The 13955-nt window shown below is 48.7% G+C and overlaps 1 protein-coding gene across 1 annotated transcript in view; it reads right to left on the minus strand.

Moving 5' to 3' along the window:
- ADAMTS16 (ADAM metallopeptidase with thrombospondin type 1 motif 16) overlaps positions 1–13955 on the minus strand; it is a 156016-nt gene that overhangs the window by 86140 nt on the left and 55921 nt on the right. The window contains exons 9-10 of the mRNA XM_046001179.1: positions 10551–10688; positions 1021–1174 (exon numbers count right to left, since the gene is read on the minus strand). Of these exons, the coding sequence (XP_045857135.1) occupies positions 1021–1174; positions 10551–10688 (292 nt within the window). The remainder of the gene's footprint in view (positions 1–1020; positions 1175–10550; positions 10689–13955) is intronic.

Raw genomic sequence — 13955 nt, forward strand, 5'->3', positions numbered from 1 at the left:
AACGTGAAACCAGAGGTATGCTGTAGGAAATCCCAGCTTTGGAAAAAAAAATAGTCCTATGTTCCCTGTCCTTAACAGACAGAAGAGTAACATTCAAGAACTACCCAAGGATTTCCCACGGAAAAGGAAACATCAGGAATCCGCAGTGGTGGTAACTGATTTATTGCTCCTGCTCCAAGCTGACATTACCCAGCTCAGGAGAGAAGGATCCTGTCCTGGAACACGGTTGTGACTGGCCTTAGGGGGAAATCTTGAGTTTAGAAGAAAATAGATTTTCCCATCAGATTTAAATTGGGAATATTCCTGGTATATTATGAAATGTTGGAGGTTTCCCGAGGACCCAATTTTTGTCTACTTTCCTCTTGATTTCATTACAAACTAGAATAAAAGAAATCTCAGAAATAGTTACTTTCATTTAATTTATGGTTAGCTCTCTTTGGGGTTCAGCCCGGCAAGCCCCCAGATCCCGCCCAGCCTTTCTGGCATGGGTGCATGTCTCTGTGTCACACACCGCATTTCTATCAGCCATGTCCCTGGGCTCAGCGGTGCAGATGACGCCTTCTACGAGAAACTTCTCTTGAAACCCTGTTTTTGGGAAATTTAACAATCACGATTCTCTAGACAGACTGCTGCTCCACAGTAAATTCTGCTCTATCTGAGGTAGGTAAAGCAGGGCGGTGCTGTTTTCTTAACAGCATTTGAAAAAAATGCAGAGCATTAATTTGCCAACTTACACCAACCAGAGGTTATTGCTGAGGTCCCACATGATAAATCAGGAGGCAAGAGCGACCTAACAGGCCAAGTCGGTTCTCCAGTGAAAACGGATACCCGCACCAGTACCCGCCAGCATCCTCTCTGCCAGGACAACATGTGTTTCCTGTTATCGAAGACCAGCCCTAGCTCACAGGATTTGACATTTGGTAGGTACCCAATAAACGCAGAATACATCAGTGTCCGTCACACTGCATCAAACGGTTTTGTGAATCATACTGCACTGGGCACTTGCCAATAATCACTTGCCTTTTTAAAATCCAGCATGCAGAGCTTGGCTTTCTCTCCAAACTGCCACTTGCACTGAGTGTTGGCGTCGTATAACTCTCCCGGCAGCTTCTCGGGGTACTTGTACTCCTTCACCGGCTTCGGCTGATCCGCGAGGCACAGCGCTTGGGCGGTGCTGAAACGCACAGGATGCGGGGCTGCTGGTGATTCTGCAAGACTTACCAGACACGCAGCTTCCGCGAGGCCGGGCTGTTCTGCAATCTGACGACACTCTCCGCATGGAGAGGAGGGCACCTTCTTCCCCCACGGTCCCACAGGACACCTGCCCCCATTCTATTTAAACACAGGGGCCACATCTCCCGAGACTGCTCAGAATGCATTTCACCTTTCCAGGAAGGTGATTTGTTCTTCATGAGATTCCTGAAGCTTGTTGTGGGGAAAAGTGAGACGGACTAGCTCAGCAGACATTCAGTGTGAGAAGCACTGGCCGCCCACAACTTTGGGTCCATTCCTTGCCACGGACAATCAAAGGTTGGAAGTGGGCACTGTGTGAGACCAGCCCAATCCACCTATCTCAAAGACAAATGTTTTCTTTCTTTCTTTTCCTCCTCTGCCCTTTTTCTCTCCTCTCCCCGCCCCCACTTTCCTTCCCTGGGCTAGGGCCTGCACACCAGCTCACAACCTCCGGAGGTTCCCCATGGAACACAACAATTCCCACCAGCAATGCTCCACACTCAGGCTAATTTCTGACTAGGTTCCCAAGTCAAGAAGGAAATTAACTCTGCTTAAGTTCACTCGATGATGACTAAAGACCAAATAATGATGCCTTCCTTCAACAAAAAAGGCATTCCCTTCCCCAGCAGGGAGAGGCATAGTTATAATTTTTGCATTCACGGGGAGGGCAAACAGCGTTTGCACATAGCAACTAAATCTTACTTGCAAATTTCAATAAGCCAGAAAAATCCCCTCTGTGTTTGCAAAATACTGAATGACAGCAGACCTGCTGTGGACCCCTGCACTTTTTTCTCTGTGGGGCTGCCCACCTTGACTGGCAACACTCTGGCCTGAGTCTGCACAGTCCCGTCTCAGATTCCACTGCCTTTGGGTTCGCTCAGGCATGACTTCAATTCACAGTCACCCACGAAACACAAGAGTGGCCCCGGGCACAGTAGATGGGACATCAGTTCTATGTAAAAGGAGGTCAGAAGCTTTTCAGAGCACACTGAGAAGTAGAGATTAAATCAACTGATGGGAAAGTGTAAAGAGCAGGGACTGGGGCACTGTGAGCTTCCAACAGATGACCTGTCAGTCACGGTCACTGTGATCATACCACGAAGGGATATTTTTAAGTAAAGAGAAAAATGATGAAAAGCATAATTAGCATGTCAAGACACGATCTGGCAATTTTGGAATTCCATAGGACCTTTCTCTGATGATTGCAAATGATGTCTTCATACGAGTTAGGTGTTCCCCATTATGTCCCCAAGGCTACGTCAGGATAGCAATGATCCCCATCCTCTGGACAGGAAACCAGGAAAAGTCAGCCAAACTGATTGGCCCCAGCAAGAGACTGAAAACTGAAACAGGTTCACAGGTTCAGGAATTTTTATAGTTTGTGTAAATGTAGGAGCACAGGGCACGAGGACAGGGTTCCCCTCCAGCCAAGAAAAACGCCCTGCACGGCCTGGGAACCTGGAAGAAGCTCGGAGCTCACCAGGAGATGTAGGAGCGCACACCGCTGCTGGGATGAGCGGGTCGCCCCCACTGGGCTTCACCTTTGAAGGGCAGCAACTCCCCATGTGGGTCTTAGCCCTGTGCTCCAGGTTAGGTTCCTGCCTGAGCATGTGTGCTCCTTCCCCCCTGCCCCAGCAGGCTCACGGCCAAGCACAGCACCAATGGGGCATGTGTGAGAAAACCTCATGGTGTGGATAGAGAAAGGGAAAGCCACTGGACAAAGAATCCACTGGCATCCACAAGAGCAAAGCATGTTTGGATTGGGGCATGCCCCAGATGAAAGCCAGGTGGCCTGCATGTGGGAAGCCAAGTGATAACGCTCGTAGGAGATCACGTGGAAGAATATATTTGTGACTCTGGGGTAAGCGGAGATTTTTTTGTTTTTTTCAACAGCCCACAAAAAGTACAAATTCTAAAGCCAAAAATATGGATTAGTTTGGACTCCATTACACAAAGGGGAATTTCTCTTACCCAAAGACACCATTAGAAGTGGAGACACCAAGTCATAAAGTAACAGAAGATACTTGCATAATATGTATTTTCCATATGGGACAAAGTATTCAGAATACATATGTCCATCAAGAGACAAGAAAAAATAATTAAAAGCCTAATTCTTAAAAATTCATAGCAGATTCGAAAAAGAACTTCACTCAAGATTATTCCAGTGACCATTAACATGTAAAAGGACATTCGTTCTCCTTAATGGCCACCTTGGTATGCTACTACACACCAGCGAATGGCTAACAGGGAAAAGACTGACAAGACCAGGTGTTGGCAAGGGTTCAGAGCAGCGGGAGCGCCCATAACTGTGGGCATGTGACTTTACACAGCACTCAGGGAAGCTGTCCGGGGTGTCTCCTGACTCTGCAGACTGCGTAACCATGACCCTAGAGTTCCAATCCTACAGATAACCAGAGACCAAAAGAATATGCGGACATTTCTTAAATAGCCCCAAATTGGAACCTCAGATGCCTCTCACTGACAGAATGGATTCATGAGCCGTAGCATATTCATGCAATTAAAAATAAGTAAATGATGTTATATTTGTATGCAGCAACCAGGATGAATCTCATAATCATGATACTTAGCCAAAGACCACGGACACAGAGTAGTATGTAACTCATGATTCTGTTCATAGAAAGTTCAGAAACAGGCAAAACTCGTCTATGGTGCCCTGTGTCAAGAGCAGGGTCATCTCTGGGGAAGAGGGAGATGCTGATGAGAGGGAGCACAGGTTCTGGGCTGTTCACTGTGCTCTGTAGCTTTTTATAAACATAGTTATCCTATCCATCACCTCAGATCCTTAGATTTGTGAATGTTGTGTCGTGAAAACATTTTTTTTTTTTTTTTTAAGGAGCCCAGTGTGAGGCTTGAACTCACGGTGCTGACATCAAGACCTGAGCTGAGATCAAAAGTCAGAAGCTTAACTGACTGAGACACCCGGGTGCTCCAAGAGAACTTGTAAGATCTACTCTCCTAGCAGCTTTCAAACACAGACTACAGCATGGTTCGCAGTCACCGTGCTGTACGTGAGAGCCCCCAGGAGCCACTCATCTTAGAACCGCAGGACTGTACATGTAACTGCCTTCACCAGCACCCCACGCCCTGGCACCTACAACTCTTTTTGTTGCTATGAGCTTGATTCAGATTCCACATAGAAGTGGGGACACACAGTTTGTCTTTCTCTGACTTACCTCACTTAGCATCATGCCCTCAAGGTCCATCCGCATTGCCAAAAATGGCAGGATTTCCTTCTTTCACATGGCTGAATAACATTCAGTGTGTGTGTGCGTGTGTGTATGTGTGTGTGTGTGTATGAATGAAATGAAATGTGCTCTTCCCATTACATCCCAAAACATGCTTCACGGGCTCTCAGACCAGGTCAGATTTTCTCATTCACAGAGTGGTATGGGCTGGGGCAGGTGATCCAGGCACCCCTCAAAGTCCTGGTCCCCAGCAATGGTCCCTTTTCCCATGGACTGACACAGATTCATGGGGTCAGAGGGAAGGCACACTCCCTGGTCTGTGAATACCATGATTCAAATTTTTAAAAAGTAAATTGAGGATGAGTCCCTGTTGTCATTAAATTAAAATAATGAGCTAAACTTTCCCTAGTCCTAGGCCTCCGAGACACAGACATGAGTAAAGAGGATGAGGTCTGTGTCAGTTCCTCGGAAATGACACATGACTTCACTGACTCGGTTCATGACTTTACTCCAAACACGCATCTGTCCTTCTTGACTACCAACTATGGAGAAATGTGCTGACAACTTCAGACCAGCTGAGCCCCTTTCTTAAATATATTTTTTCCACATACTAAAGGCGAGACTGCTCATAAAGGAAAGTGGGCTCATCTTTAGAGGTGAGCCACTTATCCTTACTCACTGTTGAGATTGCATCCAAAGAGCAGCCTGATTGGTGGAGAACATAATGGGATTGTGACTACATGGAGCTCGGGAAGTCAGCAAACATGTCCAAGAAGACAGTCTCCCGCTCATTAAACCGAGGAGATGTCCCTGTTGACACGGTACAGACATGGCTGATTCGTGACTGGTCATCCCAAGGGAACAAAAGCTTGAGTGACTTTGACAACAGGAGGCTCTCCCGGAAAATTTAATATTTCAAGGGAACAAATTTGTGAGCATGGGTAATCTTGCATTTCTGTTTATAGCCATGTGGTCCAGCAAATTAGCAAAGTTCTTGAAAATAAAAGTTTATGACTGAATGGCCACACAAGGGTTTCACTGACTGACACAAAAACAAATGAGCGCACTTGAGCCGACATTGAACCGTCCCGGGATCCCAGAGCAAATACATCTCTGAACCACACTCTTGGCAAACCCTCCTAGGGCCATGGTCTGATTTGGAGATCACAGCCCATATCTAATGTCATCAAAACAAGTGCTCTCTAAGCATATAACTATTTTCTCTCCACAAGTTCTCCCATAGTCCTTGGCAGCTGAGCAATGATCTGGACTCTCATGACACTGATTCGCACACACCCACATGCTGCGTCCCCTGCTCTCCACATTGTCTGGGCACATTTCAAAAAGGCTGAAAGTGTTTCTCTTCACAAAAACCATGACGATGAAAAAGCAATAAAAATTTTGAGGGGTGCCTGGGTCACTCAGCCAGTTAAGCATCTGCCTTCCGCTCAGGTCACGATCTCAGAGTCCTGAGATCAAGTCCCACACGGGATTCCCTTCTCTGTAGGGAGTCTGCTTGCCCCTCTGCCCCTCTCCCTGCTTGTGCATGCATGCTCTCTCACCCCTCTGCCCCTCTCCCTGCTTGTGCATGCATGCTCTCTCACCCCTCTGCCCCTCTCCCTGCTTGTGCATGCATGCTCTCTCACCCCTCTGCCCCTCTCCCTGCTTGTGCATGCATGCTCTCTCTCTCTCTCAAGTAAATAAGTAAAATCTTTAAAAATTTTTTTGAAAAATGATCTAGAAAATTTTAGAAAGGATTGATACAGAAAACTCCTCTGCAGAGTTAAGTTTATGCTCTTCTTTAATGCGGGAAGCAGCCGTCTTCATGCGCCTGCAGACACACAGACACGCACACACCGAACAAAACTGAACAGCTATTAGAAACAGCTACAAACAATGTTAGCAATCCCCAACTTGACTCCATGAGGGCCCCACACAGGGGACAGCATATGTTGGAAGGACCTCAATGTGGGATGCCACTTGTAGAATAATGTTAACATGGACATAAAAGAAAAACGAGGGGCGCCTGGGTGGCTCAGTGGATTAAGCCTCTGCCTTCGGCTCAGGTCATGATCCCAGGGTCCTGGGATCGAGCCCCGCATCAGGCTCTCTGCTCCGCAGGGAGCCTGCTTCCTCGGGGCGCCTGGGTGGCTCAGTGGGTTAAAGCCTCTGCCTTAGGCTCAGGTCATGATCCCAGGGTCCTGGGATCGAGCCCCACAGCGGGGAGCCTGCTTCCTCCTCTCTCTCCCTGCCTGCCTCTCTGACTAGTTACAATCTCTGTCTATCAAATAAATAAATAAATAAATAAATAAATAAATAAAAAAGAAAAACGACCAGGGGCACCTGGGTGGCTCAGTGGGTTAAGCCTCTGCCTTTCGCTCAGGTCGTGATCCCAGGGTCCTGGGATCGAGCCCCGCATCGGGCTCTCTGCTCAGCAGGGAGCCTGCTTCCTCCTCCTCTCTCTCTTTCTTCCTGCCTCTCTCCCTACTTGTGATCTCTATCTGTCAAATAAACAAATAAAATCTTTAAAAAAAGAAAAACGACCAAGTATATGTTACTAGAATATAGATTGGTATTATCAGGAGAGAGATACTGTCCACAAAATGTTCTCCCTTCAAGAAGTCAGCCCATCATGACTTTGGGTGGTAAAATACCTGACCGCTGGGAAGTCTCATGGTAAGAACACGGGGGTAGCCTTCACCCAGGCTGAAGGTGAGTGGTCAGGATGGTGGCTCGGGAGACTTGCCAACAACTTGTCTGGAGGATGGAAGGGACAGGCAGCTAGAGAAGGAAACCAGCCATGGGCTCAGGGCTCCACGGGCAGCAGCCTCATACAGTGGACACACAGGGACTAGAACCAACAGAAGTACCCACGTGACCCTGCCCCATGGTGCCCTATGGACAAGAGGGTGTAATTTGTGCAATAGAAGAGAGGGAAGAAATAGCTTACTGACAATAAAGAAAGATAAAAGGAGAGACAGAAAAAAAGAAGGAAACCTAGAAGCCAACCAAGATAAGAAGCTCCGTGGGGCAAGCCAGGGAGGGCAGTGGAAGCCTGAACAGTGTTTACAGGAGTGGGGCACTTCTCCCTTCAATTCCTAGCTTGGAATAATGGGTTCTGGGTTCTGACTATAGGTACGTGTGTCAGTTGCAGAGACTTGGAAGGCAGATCTCTGGCTACTAAGCTAGTGGTCCGTGGGGGCTGCCAATCTGTTTTCCCTCCTTAGGTGCCAGTGGGGCCAGCCTGGGTCACAGACCCTGTCACTACACATCCTCCCTGTACAGTTGCTGGCATCGTGCTGTGGCAAAAACAGGAGAGGGACAAGCATGTACTCCTGGCGTCTGGGACTGGCTTGGGGTGGACTCACTGTATCGTGGGGGACAGAGGAAGGTGGCAGGGGGAGTCATCAGGAGACATGGGTCAGCGTGCACGCAGATAACTAGAATACAGATTGGAGGTACTTTCTACCCATGTTTTTACTTCGTGGGTCTATCAATACTCATAAGCACTCACTGTACGGCATGTCATTTGTTACAGACATGTAGGGCGTATTTCATGTAGTAGACAGACAGCAGAGCGTTCTATAAAAGCACAGGATGCATATAAAATATAGAGAAACGTGTCTATCAATGCATGCGCTTGGATGAACCTACAGTTCTGCTTCCTTTTTAAAAGATTTTATTTATTTATTTGAGAGAGAGGGAGAAAGCGCATGCACGGAGGGAGAGTGGGGGGGGGGGAAGCAGGCTCTCCGCTGAACAGGGATCCCGATGCGGGACTCAATCCCAGGACCCTGGGATCCTGACCTGAGCTGAAGGCGGATGGCCAACCCACTGAAACCACCCAGGCATCGCTATAGTTCTGTTTTGATACATACAGATGCAGTTTCATTTGTTTTCAAGAATTCTATGCTGGCAAAAGCCTCGCTTTCCTTGAAATATTGGAAATGTTAATATGAATGGATTTGATCTCCTTTCCTGCTTTCTTTCTAGAAAGACCTTTGCCCAATTTCAAGCTTCAATATCATAGCCAAAGCCTGTATTCTAAGATTGATACACTTGTATGTTTTTTCCTTGTTCTCCATTTTCTATTTTCATCTTCGTCCCACTGTCAATTTTAGCTGTTGTGTTTTTATTTCGTTTTGTTTTGTTTTGTTTTTAAAGAGGGAGAGCAGGTCCCTTCGCAGGGGGCAGGGCAGAGGGAGAGACAGAATCCCAGCAGGCTCTACACTCAGCGCTGAGCCCAGTGGGGGGCTTGGTCTCGGGATCCTGAGACCATGAACTGGGCACAATCAAGAGTCCCACCCGAGCGCCCCTAATTATTTTTTGTTTTCTTGTCATAATCTCTCCAAACTCTTAAAGTAAGGTGGTTCGGTTTGTCAGCTTTGTCCAAGAATACAGCACTGACACAACAGGGCTACCTCTGTGCTTTCCTCGATGAGTCCCAGAAACAGGAGCGCACCACACGGAGAAGGAGCCGCGGCGGCCCGTCTCATGCCAGCACGGACACGTTTGGGGAAGAAGGAAGCGCATGCTTTGTATCTCGTTGGCAAGGATCAGTAGATTACGGAGAGGCAGCGTGTCTGTCAGAGAGCGAGTACAGGCCTTCTAGGTGTCTGGCAAGGTACATTTCTGTGTCACCGAGATGGGTGTCCTCCCTTTTGAGAGAAAGCAGTTCCCCTTTCCAGGGCCGGGGAAGCCAGAATGTTCCCAAGGGGACAAAGGTGGAAAGGGGTGTGTCCTCCGTGGGGCACAGTGTGTCGCAGGAGCCACAGCTGGGGCCCAGGAGAGCCCACTCAGGAGCGAATAGAAGGAACGTGGGGAGGTCAGGCACGTGCGCACCCACGGTGCCGGCCGGTGCCCCAGCCACCTGTACTGGACCTCAGAGAGAAGTCGCCTTCACAGAGTTAACCGCTACTTTCTAAACAAAGGCTGTTTCTCGTCTTTTTCATATTCAGAGCAAGTCAGTTTGCTAAGATAAAAACAAAATTACAGGCTGTGATTTCAACAGAACTGCTTTTCCTGGACTGTTTGCGTTCAGGCTTCTTGGGACCAGCGGGGAGAGGCCAGAGCCAGGCTCCTGGAAGCCCAGACTGCACTCTCTCTGATTCGGGGGACCCGCATGCCAGTGACTTCCCTTGTGGCAGGCGCTGGGGCTACCCACGGGCACACACGGGCCTCTCTCCACCCCTCATGTCCTTTTCTTCCAGAGCACATGGTAGAGGACGTTCCCGACCCAGCCCTTGCAGCATGGGCTGTCAGCGGAGTCCTTGTTGCGAGGAACACAGTCGTGCACTGCATGCCCTCCTCGGCCCTCTCCTCCCCTGGCACCCGCGGGCTGCTCTGCACAACCAGCTCCTACAAGAGGAAGTGGCTGCAGGACGGAAGGACTGGGGCTCTGTGTGACCACACCATCAGGCTTGCTGACCCCCGGGGAGTGCAATACATGTCAGAAATAAGGTTATTGTCGGCAGCTGAATCCAAACTCCAAACTCAGCATCCTTGAGACTTGGGGGACAGTCCACTGTACTAACAGAACTAAGGCCACTTTGTAAAGTCCCTTCTTTCTCTAAAAGTTCAAAATCCACTGACTGTCTCTTTCAGGGGGTCAAACCCTATCTCTCCGCAATGTCCTAGATCCTAAATGAATTAGTGCTATAACAAAAATTTAAAAAATAAGCCAGGCTAAAGTTTCCCCTCCTAATAAGAAATGTATTTTGTGGAAAAGAAAAGAAAAAATCCCAGAGTTACATGTGCTTCCCCACTGTGTGCACGGTAGGTCTTCCTACTCATGAATAAAAAACGTTTAGTCACAAAAGTGAGAATTTAAAAAAACTAAATGTTAGTGACAGATACTTTGATTTAGGATGTATCTTGGGTTTCCTTTGAATCTGAAGGTCAGACGATGTTGGATTCAGCCTGGAGCACTTGGTGCCCTAAGGAAGCGTCTGGCAAACTTCTTGGCCAAGGGAATGTCTCAAGACACCTTCAAATGGGAACCATGTTGGGAAGTCACAGCCAAGTCAGGGCTGCTTGGACAGAATCAGGCTGCCCAGGCAGGGAGCAGCAGAGACACTCAGAGAGACACACATCCAACTCCGGGAGTCATACCTTAAGAATTTCTGCAGGTACTGTCGGCTGCAGGGTGACCAGGAGAAGACCCCGTTGCGTCCTGCCAACGTGGGGGACATGATGTTGCCCTCGGACTTTTTGCACACGTTCCCTTCTCCATCATGGACCATGCCAAAGCTGCACAGAGAGAGAAACGGGTCTTTCAAAACCAAGAACAGTATCAATGACCTAAGAGACTCCAGCCGACAGGTGTCAGCATGGTGAACTTCTCCATGTCCACGTGCCAATCAGACAGATGGAAAATGTCTGCCCGTCCGGGCTGTGGAGCAAAGTCGCACATTCACAGACCTTTCCTGAAGAACTACCATTCGGTCACTTGGAGCGTGCGTCCAAATGTCTGCTAAGGGCCCATGTTTTAATTACAGAAAGACATTTCAAGTGGGGTGTGGTGGGCAGGTCTCTTGATCTCCATTGATGAAGCTGACCAGTGTTCTGTCTGCTCTCATCTCTCTATACTCTTCTCTGATCACCAAGGATTTTCACAATTTCCAGGTGTTTGTCAGAAACACAAACGCAGGCTCCTCAGGTGCGTCTGATGCGTCCCACGACTGGAGAACTGACCATCTGTTTCAGCTCCCTGTGGGGCTGACTCTCTGTCCCCAGGGCTGCCCCACCTCCTGCCAGGCCTGCACTGCTTGGGGCTGTCCCAGCTGGACAGTGTTTGACCACATTCCCTATGCCCCTTTGAAGAAAGAAGATCCATGAAGCCTATCGGGCGTTCTTGCTCCCTTTAACTGCAAGAACTGTTTGAAGGTACACCTGTTCCTCCTGCTTCCAAAGCAGACCACTCTGGGCTCCAGCCCTAGCTGAGCAAAGGGGGGCATCTCAAGCCACAATGGCTCTTGAGGTACTTACTAGTGTCCTTTACAGATGTTCCAACTGGTAACCCCCTCACCGTCACTAGAGAAAACTCAAGCCCTACACCTGTAAGCATGCCACAAACTGAGTTTCTACATCTCTCCACCAAGTCAGCTTCTTCTTCTTGACTGCCCAGAGCTTTGGCTGTAGGAGCGTCTCACACCACCGTCTTCATCTACCCCAGAAGAATGCCACTAACGGGTTGGGCAGAACACCTAGGGGGGCTGGGAGTTCTCTGTGACCCTGAAGACTTCCCATGAGGGCAAACATATTCTCAGAGAGTCGAGCCCTTGTTGGCCACTAGTATCTGGTGCCTGCCCAATCACACTGGGTGGATTCTTAGATAAGGGGGTTCCACATGAGTGGGTGCAGAGCAAAGGGCAAGGCAAGGGGCAAAGCAGAGAAGGGCAGGAGTGTTACTGGGTCTGGGGATAATCTTCCACCAAGAATCCCATGATGAGAAGAGGCAGGGCAGCAGGGACAGAAGGTTCTGAACACTGGGGAAGGGAGCTTCAACCATGGGCCAGGGTATCTGTATTTGCTGCTGAGGCTGAAAACCCATTTTCCCCACTGCACTGGCTTGCTTATGGAGATCTAATAGTATCGGTAAAAATAACAACGCACACCTGTAGGCACACACTAGTGTGCAAACAGGCTATTAAACACATTATCTACATTTTCTAACTTAAGCCTCCATAAAAGCCGATAAGACAGGGAGAATATCATGAAAGCAAGACTGAGGACTGGAGAGAGCCATGACCACCATCTCAGAGTCAGGACTGTGACCGGACACTCCGACATCGGAGCCCAGGCGGGACCCAGGCAAGAGCGTAACACGAGCCCCATTGGAGGACGTATCCAGGGAAATCTGGCACGCAAACACTGTTGAATTTCTGCAAAATTCCTGCTTGGTACCAAGGGTGACGCCGATGGACTCATTTCGGTCTCCACCCGTCCTCTGAAGTTCTATTAAAAGCAATCAGTCAAGGCCGGGGTAAGCACATAGCAGAGGAAACGTGTCATGGCCATGAAACGATTCAGACTAATCTCAGATGGGTGGCTGCTTTGGGGAGAAAGTTAGGAAAACGGACGACCCAAGTACACTCCCCTGGCTGGCCCTGACTCTCAGACAACACGCGCACCGTGGCTCAGTGGGTGCCCCAGCCAACGTGCTACCACTCTGCCCACGTTTCTAAAGATGTGGAAGCCGTGATAGCCCAGTTCTGGGAACACGTGGGTCTTAAAGTTTTTCATCTAAGATGTCTTCCACGATTCTTTCTAGAATTGATTCTCAAACTCTGCTGTGCGTCCGAACGTCTGAGAAACACACCACACAGTGTGGTTCCCCAAAGCCCATCTTAGAGGTTTTTATATTTAGTAGCTTGGGAGTTAGGCTCTGGTATCTAGGTGCATTCTAACACAGTAAGGTGATCCTGATGCCCGCCCAAATCTGGTCCCGACCACATGGCGGTGAGCTGTCTTTCCAAGGAGCGTGATGCCCCACTGTGCTGTGATGGACGCCAGACATTCGCAAGGAAGTATCCTGCAGCAGTTACATTTGAGCACAACATTAACAAAGTCAGGGAAGGATGGACAGAGCTCATTTTGAAGATAAGGTTGGTGGGCAGAACCAAGAAATATAGTTACTACCCAAGCTGCACGATACCAGGCATGTTCTTTGCTTCCATGAGCCAGAATGTTCTATTCAAAGTTTCAGTCATCCCATAGGTTGAAACAGTAAATATACTATTTTCTTTTCTCCCTACTAGCTTTTAAGTTTCTAAAGGACAGAGACCTTTCCTATCCATGCTTAGCCCCAGGCCAGGGCGCTCATGAACTCTAACAAGTGCTTCAGTGACGTCGGTTGAATAAGCAAAGTCCAACCTTCCAGCGAGAACACCCACCCAAATACCCAAATGGAAGCATCATTTCAGATTAAACCAGACTTGAGAATTACGTTCGGTGTGCAATGCTTCCGATGCCTCTCCAGCACGTTCTGAAGGACTCAATTCCGTCAGCACACATTCCACCATCACTAACGATTCACCCGGAATGATGAGTGGCCACGCCTTGTTGGAGGTTGTATCAACTATTTCAGACCATGCAGACAGCGGTAGTTAAGGAAACAAGAAGCTCATCGAAGCGACCACAGGCCAGTGCCATCTGGAGGGCTACATCATACCCTGGTGCCATGATGGTGCCACAGGAAGGCCTACGTGTCAGCCTCTGATGTGGACTTTCCAAGGAGCACCGTGCACCCCCCTCGAGATTCCTCTCGAGGCATCAGGTGTGTCTCGGGGGCTGGAGCAAGTCAATCAACCAGAAGAGTGGAGACTGAGGAGGGCCTCCAACGGGGCCTTGCCTCTGTCTTTCGCAAGCTGTTGGATTGAGTCACCAGGCCTCAGTTTCCTTACCTGTATAGTGGGGTAGTGAAACCTTGCTCTAAAATCGCACAAAAGACCTGACACCACGCATATCACAAAGGAAAATTCAGAATTTCTATCCATTTCCTGTTTCAAATGGTCT

Source organism: Meles meles, chromosome 3 (assembly GCF_922984935.1).
Source record: "Meles meles chromosome 3, mMelMel3.1 paternal haplotype, whole genome shotgun sequence".
In the NCBI taxonomy this organism is placed as follows: Eukaryota; Metazoa; Chordata; class Mammalia; order Carnivora; family Mustelidae; genus Meles; species Meles meles.